This window comes from Xiphophorus hellerii, chromosome 17 (genome assembly GCF_003331165.1).
Source record: "Xiphophorus hellerii strain 12219 chromosome 17, Xiphophorus_hellerii-4.1, whole genome shotgun sequence".
Classification (NCBI taxonomy): domain Eukaryota; kingdom Metazoa; phylum Chordata; class Actinopteri; order Cyprinodontiformes; family Poeciliidae; genus Xiphophorus; species Xiphophorus hellerii.
This window is the reverse complement of record NC_045688.1, coordinates 205,318-223,626: the sequence shown is the minus strand read 5'-3', so window position 1 is coordinate 223,626 and position 18,309 is coordinate 205,318. Positions and strand designations below refer to the sequence as shown.

The window sequence follows — 18,309 nt, the reverse complement described above, 5'->3', positions numbered from 1 at the left end:
TATATTACAGATTTGTTTCCTCAAATATTGGTTTTACATGTTGCTTCTAATCTTGTGTTTTGAAGATCTACTTAACTAATTAAAAAAATGAAATATGAAAGCTTCACTTTTATATTTTATAAATGTTTTACACTTTGGGTCAATAAAACACTTCATCTTTTATTACTTTTAAAATATTTATGTTTTTCTGGCTACTGATCAGATTCATGAAGATCCAGTAGAAACATGAACAAAGTTCATTTGGAGTTCAACTGATGTTTTTATTCCCATCTGAAACGAGGGCCAGACCTTTGGTTCCTAGTGTCACCAGGGAGATTTAATCAGCAGAACTTCTCAGAAGATCTGATTAAACCATACAGATGGAAAAAGGAAACAGGATTTCATTCTGTTGTTTGCGTTTGTCTCCGCCTCAGGATGCAGGGCACGGAGCCAGCTCGCTTGGGTCCCCTGGTGGTCGCTCTGCTCACTACTGCAGGTACAGTTAAAGTCTCAGGGGAAAATCTTCCTGTTTTTGGACCACAATGTTTTTTTACACAGAAATTAAACATGTTTTTATTCATAAGTAATTTCTGAAGGCATTTTTCATTCAAACCACTAAAAACAAAGAGAGTATGAGTTTAAATCTGCCCATCAATCACACATTGTGTGTCCCAGGCAGTCTTAATCTGTGATTGACTGGAACAATCTTTCAAGTGTCCTCCTTTGATTGGTCAATGTTAATGTCCTCGTCACTCTGGGGCATCCCAGCATGGACCTGCAGGCCTGCAGTGACGTCAGGTGACCTCGCCCAGCCGGACGCCACACCTGCAGGTTTCTCTACCACGACGAACAGATCCGTCTGGAAGCGGCAGCGGCCTGCCGGATCGCTGAGAGAGACCTCCGAGGATGGAGACTGAGGTCTGGACCTGCTGTCTGCTGCTGAGGAGGAGGAAGTTGGAGGAGGAAGAGACTGCCTACGGATGTAGAGACCCTGTCTGCCTTGGAAGCTGCCTGACCGCAAGGAGGCTTGGCGACGGAGAGCCTCGTCCATGAAGCCTGGAGACCTGGAACTCACCTGAAGGTTAGAGAAGAACCGCAGAGGATCAGTCTGAGGACGAAGAAACATCACCAGCATCCTCCTGCTGGGGTCATCATGGCTACAGGATACCATCATGTCCTCAAATGAAGGGAGATATCTCCCTACAGCTGGGACATTCTGCAGATGAAGTCATCAGTGGTGCATCATCCTCCTGGTTGGAGGATGAATGGAAGCTGAAGAGGAAAAGGGGAACCCAAAGCTGACTTTTGACCTCTCCAACACCCAGACTCCAGTGTTGGTGCTCAGCAGTTAGCGGGTCTGTGGTACCAAAATCAGTCTAGGTCTGTTTTCACCGTTAACACTAGGTTGATCAGAACCGTTTGCTGACCCTCTTGTAGACTGGAGCAGTGGTTCAGAGACGTCTCCATTGTCTGTTTTGTGGTACTCCCGGATCTTCTGAAGGTTCTGAATCTTTTTCATAGTCAATGTTTGTTTGCCAATCAGCTTCTGCAGATCATTCATCTTAAATGGTTCTGTTAGATCATTTAAGATGGTCCAACAGAATCTGGCGGACCAGGGTTCTGAGGTTCCTCATGGGGTGATGGTGACAGGAGTTTGGCCGGTAGTCAGTGCGTCGGTGATTTGATGATGTTCACCCATCTTGCCTACTGATGGGTGAGCAGGGCCCAATAGGTGTCGTTGTTGCATTGCAGCCTTGCTTCTATCAGGCTGGCCCAGAGCAGCTGTGGCTACCATCCAGTAGCTTTCCACCATCACATAGTGAATGACTGACTGTAGTGTGAAGCGCTTTGGAGTCCTCTGGACTTGACAAAGTGCTTTACAAGTACCGGCCATTTCCCATTTACCACCATCATGTAAACATCTGGTGTGAAGGTTGGACTGTCAGCTTCGTCTGGTTTCACTTCCTCTTCAGGAAATGTGTCGTCTTCTGCTCCCTGACGCTGCAGCCGCTTTTCCACAGCTCTTTGCTGTCAGGACAACCAGCTTTGTTCCCAAAGCTCTTCGAAACAAAAATATCTCAGTGAATTCAGTAGAACTCGGTTATTTGATCTTCACCTTATGGTGCTGTAAGGTTGTGGTGGCTGGCAGGACATCAGCTTCCTGCGGCCGGCGCCTTCGCACGAATCGAAGCAGCAGAAACAGGAAGGCTGACAGAAACGTCAGCAGAATCAGAGCTACGATTCCTCCTGCCAACCTGCTGTCCACATCCCCAAATAGCAGTTGCTCTGTGAACGCACCATGAGGCACTGGAACAGAAGGAACGTGTCAGTAAACGCACCATGAGACACCAACAGAACAAGTTGCACCAGAACGCCAGTGAGTAAGCGCACCGGCAGGCTCCCAGACTGTTCTCACCTGCCTGTCCTCGTTGCAGGACTTCAATGTCCACTGAAGCTGAAGCTTCTTCTCCTGATTCTTCATCCCTGGCAACAACCTGGAAGTCAATATTCAGAGCATTAACTGTGTCAGAACGTGTGAGTTCCAGAACAGAGAAACTAAAAGCTCAGCAGGTCGAGGCGAGGAGCGTGGTTTGATTCAGCACCGTTTAGTAGAGGAGCTCAAAGGAAAGAGAAGAGAACTTGACAGTTTTGTATCAGAAGAAAGTGAAATTTGATCAGATTCCTTTATCTAAAGCTGGTGGAAAAAGTTGCCAGTCCAACAACACGGTTCAGAATATTTCAGGCAGAGCTGAGCAGCAGAGAGACCAGCTGCTGCCTCATCTCTCTCAGGTTTCCTTCATTATTATTGTAACGTTTCAGGAGCAACTCAGATAAAAACTGATTTATAAACCTGGAGGGAAATGGGTCGAGGCAAAAGGTTCTGATTGTTGATTCTATATTGCATTGTGTTTCTGTGTTTGTAATGATGTAAAGCACTTTGAAATGCCTTGCTGCTGAAATGTGCTATACACATAAAATTTGATTGATTGATTGATTGGAGTGGTTCTGACAAAGATCCATAATTCAGCTTGTTAACCTGTTTAGATGCTGTGCTGGTTCTGATCAGGTGGAACCAGATCCTGGTTCTGTTGGACCAACGGAGCGTTTATCCGCCTGTCAACAGTAGTCAATGAAGTTATCAGATTTGAATCCATGTCAGACAAATATACCGGCCCGGTTCTGGTTCTGGTCAGAACCAGGATCTGGTTTGGGTTCTGAGTTTCTCCACAGGGGCTCCCTTAGTTTTCTGAGCTGTAACTGCAGAAACATTCCTCCACGGAGAGGTTTTCCCTCCACAGAACTTTGGTTCTGATCGGGTCTGTTTCCTCCAGAACCCGAAGATGGACTGGGAGACGTTGTGGAGTTCTCTGCAGTGTTCTGTCATGTTTTCAACCTGCAGCCCATGTGACTGACTGTCCTCCAGAGATAAAAGTGTGCTGATTGTCCTGCAGGTGGAGCTGGAGTGGATTCACGCTGGGAAGCTTTTAGTCTCCTGCTGCTTCTGCTGTTTGACTTTCTGCCTCCACCTGAGAACCAGGAGATGGACCAAACATCACACCTCACTGGGTTTTCTAACATCAGTTCAGGTGTGATCGAACTCGCCTGCAGAATGTGTCTGTCAAAGGCCCTCAGCTGGTCCGTCCGGGCGATCAGAACCCCCTCCTGGGTCACCTGGTACAGTCGGGATGGCGGATGGAGGAAGAACCGAATGTTTGGGTTCACTCCCTGCTTTTGGACAGCAATGATGAGTGGACAGGTGGGACTCAGGTGAGAGTACAGGAGGGCCTATATGCTTTCTTACATCAGAGAAATCCTGGTCAGATACCTGGACCTGCAACACCTGGTTCCCATAGGTGGAAACGATGGAGGCGGGGCTTGAGCTCTGGATGATGAAGCCTTTGAAGGTGGTTGTGTTAAAGACTGGCGGGAAGGAGTTCTCACTGAGAACCCTGACCACAACTGTGGCCACGCTGTACTTTAACCGGTCCTCTACCTGACACACCTGGACAGCAGCGGAAACGGCCTAATCAGAAACACCATAGGGAGACTGGAACAGAAAGTGAAGGAAGTGCTGCTGTTACCATGACGATGAGCGTGAAGTTTGCTCCTGGCTGACGCTCGTCTACAGCTCTGGTTAGCCTGATCTCACCTGTCCTGTTGTCCATCACAAACCTGTCATGATTGTCACCTGTGGGCTCCAAAACACACCTGGTCACTGCTGGTCAGCTGTTCAGAGCTGTCATGTTAAGATAATAACGCAGACTTCTGCTCACCTGACAGGATCGTATACATGAGAGGAGCGTTGATGCCTCGATCGCCATCCCTGGCTCTGATTGGACCAGGAGAAAACTCCAGAACCGAGTCCTGAAAGGGGAAATTGGCACACCTGGAAGCTCAGGCTGTGTTGGCAGCTAAACCAAAATAAAATTTCCACCTGTGATCTTTCCGTCACACAGGTTCTCCTCTTTAGGCTCCAAATGTGCTCAAAGAAAACAAATGTTTAAAATGGTGTCTGCTGTAAAACGACCCCACCCATCTGTCTACCTGACAATATCTGGTTTGTCCAATCATGTTGCAAGGCTAAAACTGAGGCCTTCCTTTCCTCTCCAGAACCTCCTGGTGGGCCCTAATCTGCAGGGAGTTCTGGTTCTCCTCCTCGGAAACCTTGATAGGGGACATCACCGGATCTTTCTCTCCTCTGTCGGTGCTTTGGTTTAAACATCACATCCCAATCAATAAAACGGCCGGGTTCTGTTCTGGTCTTCATAGACCAACAGTCATTCCTTTACCAGAACCGGTGTTTTGGCTGCAGGTGTTGCTGCTGTTTACCTGGTGTTTTTGTGTGATGTTGGCTGTGTAGATTGGGTTCATGCAGAACGGGACTCCAGGGGACACAGGTGTGCAGGGCAGGAAGTGAGGATACTGGTCGTCAACATCCTCAATGTCGATGGTGAGGACAGTGGAGATGTTGAACTTCTCCTCAGTGTTTGATTCCTTCAAACAGAACCGCCCATGTACTCTCTTCATCATATTGACTACACATTGACACTTTGACTATAATGACGTCAAATCATCTGAATTTCTTCTTCATGTAGTGCAATTTGTAACGTTGAGCTACAACTGAAAATTCACCTGGGCCCACATGATGATCTGTAGGCGAGCTCTGCTTTCATAGTCCAGAGGTTTGCTCAGCACCACTTTCCCACTGTTGGGCAAGTCGATCCTGAAGAACCATGCATCTTCCTGCAGGTAACAGACAACAGGTGATGCAACTTTCCTGACAAAGGTTTGCTTTGCAGAATGAATCCTGAAACTTTGATACTGAATGAGCCAGAAGTAGATGGGGATCCTACCGAGGATTGGTCGATGATGTAGCTGATCATATCTCCATCTGAGTCGACAGCCTTCACAGTGAAAACCACAGAGTTTACTGCTGCAACCTGCAGAAGAATGAAGGAGTGACATGTAAGTGGTTCCTGGACAGGACAATCTGTCGGATCATACAGGTTCTCCTGAAATCCATTTGTTGAGATGTTTCACCTCGCTGATGATGAACGGTTGGATGGTCTCCTCCAGGAACTTTGGTTTGTTGTCATTTTCATTCAGAATCTCCACCAGAATCCTGTAGTGGCTCTGAAACCAGTTTACATTGCCTTACTGGACTGACTGGTGTGTGTATTCTGGTCGTGTTCTCTGAACTTACTTGTTTGATATCGTCCTCATAACAGGTGAGCTCGGCGATCAGAAACGGACCCAGAACCTGAGAAACAAAGACGCTTTGGTTAATCAGACATGCTGGACGGTGTTTTAGGGGCGTCTGAGCCGTACCTCTCGGTCCAGGACTCTGGATGCAGACGAGTTGAGTCTGATGGTTCGACCTTCTAAGTAGAACCAGTTGGCATTCGGTCCGGTCAGGCACAGACGCACGGTGTTGGCTCTTGGGTCAGATCTGATGCTGATGTGTGAGATGAACTGACCCGCTGGACTGTTCTCCCTGACAGACGCAAAGATGTTGGAGCCAGCCGTACACAGACTAGCTAAGGACCAAACAGAACCAGCAGTTGATGTACTGAAGCAGCACCCATGACTAACGATGTAGTAAATGTTCTTACCTGTAGCAACATGGCAGGAAACTCTGAGAACAAGCTGCCACAGCAGCAGACAGAACATCCTTGACATTTTCTTCCTTTACCTGTTTACGAAAGAAGCCATTGGATCAGAATATCTGGGTTCCAGCAGATGAAGCTCGACTCTAAAACACACTCTTTTTTTTTACTGTCTTGCTCTTAGTGAAGGCGGACGCTTTTTTCCTCTGCTCCATCCCTGCCCTGCTTGCTCTGTTTTTGTCTTTTTCTATATTTTTGGAGCCTTTCTTTGCACATCCTCCAAATCTACAAATTAGGGTCTGGTCAACCGGTCTCTCAATGCAATTGATCAAATTTTCTCGATGAGAAGACTGGGCGAAGGAGAGCCCTCTTGTCCTGCCGGGACACACCCGGCGGGATTCACCCTTGATTTATTCATGATAACCGGATTTCTGCTGTTTGGAGCTTGCGGATACCTGACTTATCTACAAATTTGTGACGGACTTGGCTGAACTAGCGAACACTCAGACTGTTTGGATTGTGTGGACAGAGACGCAAGTCTTTCCTTTGTTTGTATTTCCTTTTAAATCCTGTAAAGCACTTTGTATTGCCTTGTTGCTGAAAATGTGCTATATAAATAAAATGACCTTTACATCAACAGATCATCGTCTGTATCAGCAGCTCTAGAAAAGGAGTAAGTTGTTCTCTGGAACATAAAAAATCCTATTCTGGATTAAGGTTCATTCCTGACTTTATTTATGGTGTTAAAATGATGATCTAAGATATGCACGCCTTAAGACAGCCATGACACTTCTTATAAACCCAGGAAGGGTCAAAGGTAATCTCCACACTATTTGGAGTCCCAAGATTATTCCCAACAGGAAAACATCTTAGGTGTCCAGCAGATTCATCCCAAGGTCAGAGCAGGAGCAGAGGTCAGAGAAATGACAGGAACAGGTCTCATCCTGTAGAGAGAACAAGACCACTACTGGTCACGACCCTGAACAAGCCTCATCTCTCTAGAAACGAGATGGCTGCCGGACTGAGGTTAGCCAACCTGCTTCTGGAGGAAGGACAAACCTTCTGACCAGAATCCTCGAGTTGATGTGAGTCCATCTGTCCAACCTCTGAAGCTTGGTCCAAACCGGGTCATCAATAGAAGTGTGATCTACAGCAGAATGGCCTAGTCAAAGTCCAGACCTCAGCTTGACAGAATGTTTTTCTTCTCCAGGATTATCCTGCATGTTCAGATCTGCCGTGTTTCAGCGGTGTCCTGCGGTGGGGACGGCAGGAGGTCAAAGCTGCCTGAGTCACGCTCGTTAATGAGAACGTGAGTAAACTGGAGACGGGTCGGGGCACTCTGCTAGTCTTCATCACAAGCCGTGAGCTTCAGCATGCGCTGCAGAACCTCTGCTGCTCGGTTCCGTCTGCTGCAGCAGCGAGGCGTTCACTGACCACAAAGGAGAGTTCGCTCACGGCTTTCAGCTAACCCCATTCCTCAGAAAGGATTTCTCTCCACTAAGTCCTTCATTGCAGGAACTGCTTCACATTCCAGTAGTTAAAGTCCCTTCAGGACCAGCAGGAACCAGTAGAACCAGCAAAGCGTCTCCTGCTTTAACTGTGCAGGGTGAGGCAGAGTGATTGTCCCTGTTTTCACTCCACTGATACAAACAGCTGTTTAATCCTTTAACTCCTGTCCATCCTGAAGGACGGACCTGATCACCAGCAGCGGCCGCTGGTTCATCCTGCTGGAGACGTTCTCCTCCCAGTTCATACTGGGGAACATAGCAGCACCTGGTCCCGTCTGTCCACCCCTTCAGGCCACATCTGGTCATCAGCAACCTCTGCTTGTACTCCAGGTGAGTCAGGTTGGTGAGTCCATGTCAGCTGCTGCTGCCTGGCTCCAGGGCCGAGGCAGCTGCTGCTGGTTCGTGTTGGGAATTGTTCCCTCCATGGAACTTCAGATCTATTCAACAGCCTGAAATTAAACGGATGTCTTGGACTCCGGACTGCGGTTCAGGTCCCTTTAGTGTCTGCTGAACCACTTCTCTATTTATGACCTTTGACCTATGTATAGTCCACCTTTTTGTTTTCTGGCTGAAAAACCAGAGTTTTATTTTAAATCTGGTATTTTAAATCCATGCTCTCAGAGAAACAGGCCCACAGCATCATACGTCCTCCACCAAACCTGCCAGAGGACATGAGGGGACCTGCTGACCCGCCTGGAGGGTCACTTACTGATCTGATGACATCAGTTCCTGTCCCAGGGAGCTTATGTTTGTGATGGTAGGACAGGAAGCAGATGCAGGCAGTTTTGTCATGGTCGTCATGGTGATGCCACCCTTTGATTGTCTCTGTTGTCACCCAGGGAATCGACTTCAGTCCAGCCTGGACGTAGACCTCTGTGTCACATCACTGGCCTACTTAAAGCCCAGCAGGAGCGGAAATCACAGATTCATAATTTAAGATTCTAGACACTGACCAAATTACAAATATATTGTAGAAATTAGAATGAAATCCTCAGCTGCTTTATTGTGGACTATTAGATATGAAGCTGTTCACTAAATTAATGGAACAATAAAAGATGGAGAATCATTTTCGTCTTTGGTTCTTGATAAGCAAGAGATGAACTTCAATAAAGATAAAACAATAACAGCCACGTGATTATGCAATATTGGAGGTTTTTAGTGACTGTTGAAAATAAAACAAACTTTTCTCATTATTTTGACATTTAGCATAAATAATTTAGTTCAGCTGATTTAGAGTCAAATGGAGAGAAAATAGGTTCCAAATGGCTGCAGTAGAACATGAACCCAGTAGGTTCAGTGCTGAATGAGCTGGTAGAACCAGAACCAGCAGGTACTGGCTGAACCAGCAGGAACCAGTACCAGTCCAGTAAAGCCTCACATGGCCATAAAGTAAAATTCTCACCTCTCCGTCCAGCTGGCCTGCGGTCGGCCGCTGTCTCGGCCTCGCTGGCTGCGGACCTGATTTGTCACAGATTCATGTCTTCATGCTTCGGCTCCAGAGCTGGAAGGAGCTAGCTGTGTCACAGAAGTGTGTGTGTGTGTGTGTCAGAGAGTGTGTGAGGCAGCATTAGAGAGCTTATGCAGCATTAGTAAGCAGGATAAGTAGGGCAGCAGGAGCCTGTTAGTTCCACCTGCTGCTGCAGCGCCTCGCTGTCAGCTGATTATCAGCTCAGCTCGACTCTTTCACTACGTAATTAAACCCATTCTGGAAGTGAAATCCCCAAAACTATGTGGGTTTGATTATTGGATGTTGGTGGAAGGAAAAACTCCACCAAGTTCTGCTGCTACACTGGTTGGCTGGTTCTGGTCACATGAAGGCGGCCTGCTCTGATTGGACCACAGCGGCCCAACAGGCCTATGGGGGTTCTCCTGCTTCTGCTGATTAGCCTGAATTTACAGTCTTATGAAAAAGTAATACTGTAAAGTCTTAAATATTTTCATTTTCAAAAGTGTTTGGGTCAGCTATTTCAGTTATATTCCACCAGGACAATGAAGTTTATTGGATTCAATAGAAAATGTGCAACAAGCATGAAGAAAAGATTTGAGGGGTACCTCAACAGAAAAATCACATTAATATTTAGTAGACGCTCCTTTGCAAAAATAACTGCCTCTAGATTCTTCCTGTTCACTTTGGACCATTCCTCCTTACTAAATTTCACTTCAGTTGGGTTTGATGGCCACCCAGCATGGACAGCCCGCTTCAAATCATCCCACAGATGGAGATGATATTCTGTCTGGGATGGCCTCTGCACAACAGTTTTTGTTCCTCTGCATGAATGCCTGAGTGGATTTGGATCATTGTCTGGTTAAAATATCCATCACCAGCATAACTTTGTAACTGATTCTTGAACATTATTCTCAATAATCTGCTGGTATTGAGTGGAATTCATGTGACTCTCAACTTTAACAAGATTCCCAGTTCTGGCATTGACTACACAGCTCCAAAGCATGATGGGAGCTCCACCTAATTTTACAGTGGGCAGCAAGTGTTTTTGGAATGCTGTGTTTCTGGCGCCATGCATCAGTCTGCAGCACCTTACCCCAAAATGTAGCTGGCTTGGTTGTGGCGTGCTTGCAGAAAAGGCTTCTGCCACATCACTCTCCCTCGCAGCCTCTTGTTCAAAATGCACTGAATTGATGAACGATGCACAGTGACACCATCTGCAGCAAGATGAGGTCGTATGTCTGTGGCCTGTTCTTACCATTCTTCTTCTCTGCCTCTGATATTTTTCTTGACCTGCCACATCTGAGCTTAACTAGAACGGTGCCTGTGGTCTTAATCCTTCCCCTAAATCATAGTGTTGATCTTTGTTTTCAGGTCATGTGACATTTGTTTTGAGGTCACCATGTTGCCAGTCTTCACAGGAGATGCAAAGAGGAGAACAACTGGCCACCTTAAGTACTTTTTCTCATGATTGTATACACCTGTCTATGAAGTTCAAATCTTAATGAGCTTTCCAAACCAATTTTTGTTCCAATAAATGAGTGATAAGTGGATAAAACATTAAAATCAACAACATAACAAGGGTGCCTACATTTCTGCACCCTATCAAATTTTGTTTAAATGATATGGCACATTTTCTGTTAGTCCACTAACCCTCATGTGAATACTGAAATACCACTGTGCCCATCAGTTATTTGATATATCAAATTGAAATAGCTGATCCAAACACCCAAAGATTTGGAAATTAAAATATTTAAGATTATCAGGGGGTCCCCAAAGATTTTCTGTAAATATTTCTGGTTATACTTCCTTGTTTTCATTTTTGCTTGGCCCAGACTCTGCTTCCTCACTCACTGTAGCTTTAGATACTAAAAACCTGCACATTTAGTGTTCAGCATAGTCTTGGTGAAATTGGGTAAACGCTCATAGTTTTTTTCCCTACAAAGAGCCCTGTTGCCCCTGGGGGCATCCCCCACACATTGAAAAGCCCTGCAGTAAGACATTTCAGCCTCCTGCCTAGTTCCTAGGAACCAGGGCGCTGGAGACCTCTGGACCTCCACAGCCAGTTGGTTTCCAGAACCAGAGGTGGACCCACTGAACCAGGAGCGACTCGGATCCCAGATGCTGATTTTGAAACCTTTCGACTCTGAAGCAGAAAGAGGTTCTGGTTGTGGTTCTGTCAACAGGTTCTGCCTCTTCATACAGTTAAAGGTTAACTTGTCCAGATGACATTTTGCTGTCTCAGCTGAGTCTTTGTCCTGCTGCTCTGACCTTTAATCCGCCTCTCAGGACAAAGTCTCAGGTTCTGCTGACCTCAGATCCGTTCCAGGCGCTTCGTGGCTCGTGACTCAGGACAAAGGAGTGGGTTTGGGATGTTCTGCCCCCAAGACGTGTTATTCCACAGTGGATCATGGAGGGACTGAAACGGATTCCAGGCCTGGGAATGTGATTCATCTCAACAGAAAGCCTTGTGCTCCAGAGCAGCACAGAGGAAACAGGCTTATCCAGAACCAGCAACAGAACTTCTCTCTGCAAAACATGATCTTCACACCTGCTGTTGTGTCTGACTCTGGTCCTGCCCTAACCTGCCCTAAGTCGAGATGAGGACAGGCAAAGAGGACTCTTAAAGAAGAGTCTTTGGACCAGACAGGAAGTTTTACTTTACCTGAACAACAGGTACTTTACCTTTACCTGGTTATATCTGAACAACAGATGTAACCAGGCCTTCTTCAATCCTCTGTGTTGGTTTGCTTTAGGATGGAGCCAACTGGCCTCCAAACCCAGAAGACATTTAGCTGTAGTTAGTTTTGTTCTTCACTTCTTTATTGTTTTAGTTGTCCAGAAGGAGAACATCAGTTTCAGTTACATCCCATCATGCCCATTTCACAGATTCAGCAGATGCAAGTTACAAAACCTTCATCAAACAATCAGATTTCTGTTTGTCTGCAGCAAAAAGATGTCCACCCTGATCTGGAACAGCTTTAAAACATGGAACCACTCAGATACCTAGAAACGTCTGTCCAATATCTGATCCTCTGGGCCGCTCTAAGAAACACACTAATACTCTAAAAGAAGAGACTGTTTGACTTCAGAGGATTCAGACTCCAAGCAGGCGACTTCTGGATGTTCTAGAGAACGTTTGAGTTCATAGTCGACGCTTACAGCGTCACGTCCGGCAGCAGAGCAGCCTGTGAAAGACGTTCCTGAACTCTGCATTGAAGATCGTGTAGATTATTGGGTTAACAGCACTGTTGACATAACCTAGCCATGTGACCACAGAAATAAGAGTGGGGCCGATGTTACAGGAACGGCATAACACCTTGGTGACATGGACGGTGAAGAAGGGCGTCCAGCAGGCCAGGAACACGCCTGAAACACAAAGACAGTCTGGCATCAGTCACAGAGGAGCAAAACTGCAGGCGCTTGATGCAGCTTCAGAGGAAGATGTGAATTTTATGCTCCTTGGTGTGAAGCTGGTTCCACACCAAGGAGCTCCAACAGTTTCTATTTTTACAGAAGCTACAGCTCAACTGAAGATCAGTTGGTGTCCTGTTGTCATTCTCAGGGAGAAACTGTTCTGCCCCATTCTGGGAGGCATTGTGGTCAACTAACACACAGAGAAACAAAGTATCATCAGTGGGTTTAAATACACTTGTCTGGCTCTGAATCTGTTATTCTGACAGGTCAGATCTCCATGCTTCACCCAGGCCAGGTCCACTGACTCCAGTCTGCTCCCTGAACCTGGCTGGGCGTCTGAAAGGCTTTTAAACAAGCTGATGCTGACATCTAAGGTTCATCCTAGATCATCTTCAGGTCTTTAAGAACTGGACTTTGACTGGACCATTGTTATGGATTCTGTCTTTTCCTGTATCACTTTTAGCCTCTTTTATCTGCTTACACACATGCTGCAGCTCACATAACCATGCTTATGTGTGACTGCTGGGGGTCACACATAAACAGACTGAAACTGACTAAACTGGTCTTTAGGGAGGGAACAGACTGCAGAGAAGAATAAAAAGCTAAACTCTCCAGTCTTCTGTCCATCAGCTGAGCTCAGTGGCCCGGTGCTGGATGGGGAATGTAACTCTGGTTCTGATCCATTTGGATGAGATTTATAGCATGTAAGATTTGATCATTTTTCGGCATTAAAGCCTGTTTCTATATAACCAATCTCATTATTTCTCAAGGTAATTTACACCGAGGGGTTCTGGTTGGGTCCTGAAACTGGTAAACGGACCTGGTGGAGCACAGAGCCAGAAATGAATGAAGTCCAACACCATGAGAACGCCTTGCTCTGTTGTCGATGTGCTGCTGGGATCCTTGTCCCAGTATGGACCCAGTTTCAGGAGGCTGTCTGTGGAAGCTGCTCTCAGATGTCTGCCTGCATTAACTCTTAATTATGACCCTGCTGTTGATCGTCCCGAAACTGAACTCAGATTCTTTTCAGATGAATGAGGCAACCCCGGCTCGTTAGCTGGAGCTCTGCTGCTGCTTCACATGTGATCGTTGTCACTCTGGAGAAGATATCAAGCATCACAATGAGGCAAACCTCCTGTGGTCCTGCAGCTGCTGCCTGGTCGTCTTCAGCCCTTTAGGCTCTAAGGTCAGAGACCTTCTCCTCACTTCTTGCAGAAGACATGTTTGGTGGTAGAGATGAACTCATCGTAACATGTGGAGCAGAACAGCCTGGCCATAGAGTGATGAGAACAAAGCTATACTAAACAGGATGATAAAGATGTATTTAAGGGTGGATTCTTCAGTTTTTTTAAATAATCTACTTAAGTTCATTTAAAAAAAAGAATTTTTTTCAAACATATTTGGTTCATCCTGACAGGAAATGTGTTCTAGGATTTTATGATTCAGTTTGAAGCCGTCCTGGTTCTGGTACTCACCAACAACGACCGGTAGAACCTTCATGGCCTTGCGCTCCCTCCCACTGACCCGGCTGGTCTTGCTGGTCCTTCGTCCTCTCTTAGTGGCGTTCTCTCTGCGACTGCTTCCCTCCCACCTCCCGGTGGGCTCGCCGTCCGACACACTGTCCATCTGAGTGGTCACCGGGTCGCTATCAGCTGCCATCACTGCCCCGTGCTGGTTTTCCTCTGTCAGCAGAGTCGCACATGGCGTTGCCATGGAGAATATGGATGGAGAGGTGGGGCTTATAGGAGGCACTGTGTAAACAACCTTCTCCTGGCTACCAGGTGTGTCTTTAGCTCTACGCAGAGCCAAGGCCAGATGAGAAGAAAGACCTCTCCGGCCGACCCGATGGGCCTGGGACCGGCTCCGACTGCTCCAACGTCGCAGGCCGCGGAACATCCAGTAATAGAGGAAGAGCATGACTGGACAAGGCACGAAGAAGGAGCAGACTGATGAGTACACCACAAAATAATCATCCTCCAGCTTGCAGACCGTCGGATCCCGACCCGGCACCTGGTTCAGACCAAAGATGACTGGGCTGGCCACGCCTAGAGATAGGACCCAAGTTGCGGTGATGAGTGTCAGTTGGCGAACACTGAACTGATTTCTGTTGTATTTTAGGGGCACTACGACGGCGATGTACCTGCAATATAAGCAGACATACTTAATTCAGACTAAAGTTTAGAAGATCCCATGAAAGGAAGCAACACAGAGTTTACTGGATGCACTGAACTTTTCATCACACTGATAAGATGTTCTGAACTCTGACAGAATGGGTTCATATGTTCTCTCTCTTCTTTTAAGAGCTGCAGAAACATCTAGTCATGTGCCAAGCGACAGCCTCTGCTCAGCTGCTAGGCTTCAAATATAGCTTCTCACCCTTGGTCCTAAAAATATATATGTGTGGTCTCAACCATCTTTGATTCACTGAGGTGTTTTATTACATTTTTTAACACTTTGAAAGTTGTTAATTGGACCCATTTTCACTCATCAAACTGGAGCACCAGAAAAGAATCTGTTATCTCCATAACGAGCTGCAGTTTCATTTATTACCATGGAGATTGGATGAGAAAAGACCATTTTTCTGTCCTGTGAGCATCAATGTGACGTCTCTAGTAACATGTTTAATGGCCGAAGCTTTAAATTTCATTGTTGTGGATAATGAATTTCTAGTAAAGAGCTGTAGAGGATGATGACCATTTAAATGGAAATGTTTCCATTAAACCTGAAGGCTTCTGTCTGAAAATGTTAATGATGATTGGTGCCAGGCAGCTGCTAATTAGGTCTATAAAGAAGAAAGCAATTAGAAGCAAACAGTATCTGGATAGAAGCAGCATCAGGACCGAAGAGATGGAAGTTGAGCTGTTTGATGCACGAATCATATCCAGAGTCCATCCGTCCATCTGTCTGTCCGTCTTCTTCCATATGTACAAGGTTAGGGGAATCCAGAGGACAGCTTTAGACTCTCTAACCTCTGCTTGCAGGTTCCCAAAGTGTTCCAAGTCCAGAAGGGATATTTAGTCCGGTCAATGAGGCCTGGGTTCTGGCCTCTTTCATATCCCGTAAGGATGAGTCAGGGTAGGAACTAGATAGACGAGATACCAGAGTGTCACCTTTCAGTTTAGGTTTCCACCACTACATCTTTGAACAACACCTTCATTACTGTGGAAGAAACCCTGAGTGTCCTGCCACTCAGAACCAAGACAGCAAAACACCTGAACTCCTTCACATAGGGCAGAGTCTAACCTTGGACCAGAAGACAGCAGGCAGGGTTACTCTAGGGTTTAGGCCCTCAGGTTCCAAAACAGACTCTCCTTTCCACCACACCTTGAGAACTAGGCCATGGACACCTCAACCAGAACGAATGACAGAGATCCGACTTGAATGAGTTTAACCTGGAGAGCAAATGAGCTCAAACTTGCCCTGAAAATGTGAGAACAGCTTTCATTTGGTCACTTGTAGAAGGTATTGAGGTGAGCTTGGACACCCTCCGTAGTCTGCAGGTACACAGTCCAAAATACAGTAGGTGTTACCTGACAACCTCTCTATCGGAAGAGACAAACTTTGAGCTAAAGCATCTCTTCTTGAACCTTCACTCCCATGGCCTTCCTTGCTCCTCCCTGTCACCCTGCTTCAGATAAGAGAATATGTTGCATAACATGAAGGACGATGGGTTGGAGGGTTCCAGGAGCAACTTACCGGTCTACGCTGATGGCACACAAGTTCAAGATGGAGGCAGTGCAGAGCATCACATCCATGGTCATCAGAGCATCACAGATGGAGGTGCTCAGAGTCCAGGTTCCTCCCAGGAACTACGAACAGTCACAGTTCACAGTCACAGTCGGTTCATCTTGAACATCATCACCTCTCCACCTCCAGAACATCTGACTGACCTCAGAGTAGACGTAGAGCGGTAGCACGAGCACAGCCAGCAGCAGGTCGGCTACCGCCAGGCTGATGATGAAGTAGTTGGTGGCGGTCTTCAGAGAGCGCTCTGTGAGCACGCTCAGACACACCAGAACGTTTCCCAGGATGATGATGAGGATCAACAGGACACCAAGAACCAGGGCCAGGTAGTTGTAGTCCCTCATGCGAGCCTCTCCTGCAGGGCTGCCAAGTGTCACATTTTCCATGATGGAGAGCTGGGTTAGGGTTGGCCTGTAGCTTTCATCTGGAGAACATTGAGTCAGAGGGGTTGGAGGGTTAACAAGAGAATGATAGAGGAAGGGAGCTCACCTCACTGACACTCAATTAAAGTAATGGCTCAGAGGAATGACCAGAAACCCCAAAGCTTCACCCACAGAAGGTTAGCAGGTCAGAAGTCATGACCCTGAACCAGTCTGGCTGCAGGGAGTAGCTGAAGAAGTCAATGTGAGTCCATCAGCTGAGGCTCAGTCCAAACTGGGTCAACAACAAACACAGCAGCAGAGCAACAATAGAATGGCCTAGTCAAAGTCTAGAGAACTATAGTCATTTGGGAACCAGCATGAGGGGACTGGATACTTTGAGACATGTTTGAAGGAAGAACGGGCCGAGCTGGACCGCCTCGTGGTGTCGTCTGGGTCAGAACCTCTGACCTGGACCAGCCGGTCCACCGAGGGTCTCATGAAACTTGGTAACTAGGAGGCGCTGCAGCCCACCTGGCGCTGGGGGCTCTGATGGGCTGCAGCGCCTCCTCTTTGTCTCCTCTGACGAAGAGGAGAGTCATGTTGAGTCAGTAACCATAGCAACAGGCGTGAAGGCGGTTTCCTCCATGTGAAGTGATCATGCTAATCAGAGCATGGAAGACAGCAGGGGCGGAGCCTCAGCAGGTGTTCTCCAGGTTTCAGCAGGACCATCACGGCAGATATGGATCATATGTGCAGCAACAGGAAGTGACATAACGAAGCAATGAGGTCATCAGGTTATGACGTCACATGACACTGAGGTGTGTTTATAATCCATAATCTTTTCATTAATATAAATTAGGAGCACATCTGTCACATCTGCTGTAATCTGATGAAGAGGAGCTGAGCTGGGGGAGGTCATCCTTTCACAATAAAAGCCTCCAGCATGACATGAATTTACATTAAAAATCAGGCAGAGAAAATGTCTGTGATTCATAAATGGGTCGAGGACCTGAACCCCGCAGAGATGGAAACAGCAGAACCCAAAGCTCCGACCAACCAGCCAATCAGAGACCAACCCCTGACCCACTGCTTTGGAACCGGGTCGACTCCAGAGGTTTCTGAATGCCTCATAATTTCAGCCAGGCTGATATCTGGACTTTGACTAGGCCCCTCCAGCAGCTTGGTCCTTCAGCACGCTCTAAAGGTTCTATTGTGTTTGGGATTGTTGTTCTGGTGACGACCCAGTTTGGACCAGCTAACAGAACCCGGGCCGGCCATCTCAAAGTCAGTCTGTCATCAGACGTTCGAGGAATCAGAGTTACGTTTCCTGTCGTTTGCCAATAAAACTAAAAACTTAAAGATAATAAATAAGAACAAATAATAAAAACATTTTCCATAATCCATAAAAGACAACAATAATCCTGGAGGCAGAGACAGTCCTCTGTCTGTCTGGACCTCCTGGTTCTAACATGGTTGGCCGGGTCAGAACTTCATGAAGTTCTGCTGCAGTGCCAGCCGGTTCTGGCTTTGATTGAATGAAAGTCGACATTTTAGCATTTCAGTAGAACGAGAACCAACAAAACGTAGTGAAAGAAGAAGAGTCAAACTCACAGTTTCAGAGCTTCCTCTCTGCCGCTTCCTCCTCTTCTGTTTTTCCTGTCTCTCATGTCTCTGGGTCCGTCCTGTCCATCCCGTCCGTCCATCTGTCCGTCCTCCACCTGTAGCTGCTCCCAGCTCCGCTGAATAAC

The 18,309-nt window shown here is 46.8% G+C and overlaps 2 protein-coding genes and 1 long non-coding RNA gene across 7 annotated transcripts; 1 reads left to right on the top strand and 2 right to left on the bottom strand.

Annotated features, from left to right (window-relative positions):
* Positions 1-139: 139 nt before the first annotated feature.
* Positions 140-9,273, bottom strand: cdhr5-rs (cadherin-related family member 5, related sequence). 4 transcript variants are annotated; one of them, XM_032589083.1, is made up of 15 exons: positions 8,997-9,264; positions 6,093-6,172; positions 5,809-6,017; positions 5,684-5,740; positions 5,521-5,613; positions 5,334-5,420; positions 5,113-5,223; positions 4,810-4,974; positions 4,254-4,344; positions 4,062-4,168; positions 3,782-3,982; positions 3,583-3,705; positions 2,396-2,474; positions 2,096-2,286; positions 240-1,054 (listed from the first exon to the last, which is right to left on the bottom strand). In XM_032589083.1, the coding sequence occupies exons 2-15, from the start codon at positions 6,157-6,159 to the stop codon at positions 689-691; spliced, it is 1,947 nt and encodes a 648-aa protein (XP_032444974.1). In that variant the 5' UTR covers positions 6,160-6,172; positions 8,997-9,264; the 3' UTR covers positions 240-688. The 4 variants fall into 4 exon arrangements, with proteins under 4 accessions (XP_032444972.1, XP_032444975.1, XP_032444974.1 ...); XM_032589082.1 differs by having other exon boundaries at positions 5,809-6,172; positions 8,997-9,273; XM_032589081.1 differs by lacking the exon at positions 8,997-9,264 and having other exon boundaries at positions 140-1,054; positions 5,809-6,781.
* Positions 414-8,990, top strand: LOC116736573 (uncharacterized). 2 transcript variants are annotated; one of them, XR_004342616.1, is made up of 4 exons: positions 414-475; positions 7,297-7,692; positions 7,774-7,924; positions 8,216-8,990. It is a non-coding gene; the product is annotated as an uncharacterized LOC116736573 (long non-coding RNA). The 2 variants fall into 2 exon arrangements; XR_004342615.1 differs by lacking the exon at positions 8,216-8,990 and having other exon boundaries at positions 7,774-8,199.
* Positions 9,274-11,839: 2,566 nt separating the features above from the next.
* Positions 11,840-18,277, bottom strand: drd4-rs (dopamine receptor D4 related sequence). Its single transcript, XM_032589096.1, has 5 exons — positions 18,173-18,277; positions 16,346-16,623; positions 16,152-16,264; positions 13,931-14,595; positions 11,840-12,407 (listed from the first exon to the last, which is right to left on the bottom strand). Exons 2-5 carry the CDS (start codon positions 16,583-16,585, stop codon positions 12,205-12,207), a joined length of 1,221 nt encoding a protein of 406 aa, XP_032444987.1. The 5' UTR covers positions 16,586-16,623; positions 18,173-18,277; the 3' UTR covers positions 11,840-12,204.
* Positions 18,278-18,309: the final 32 nt, after the last annotated feature.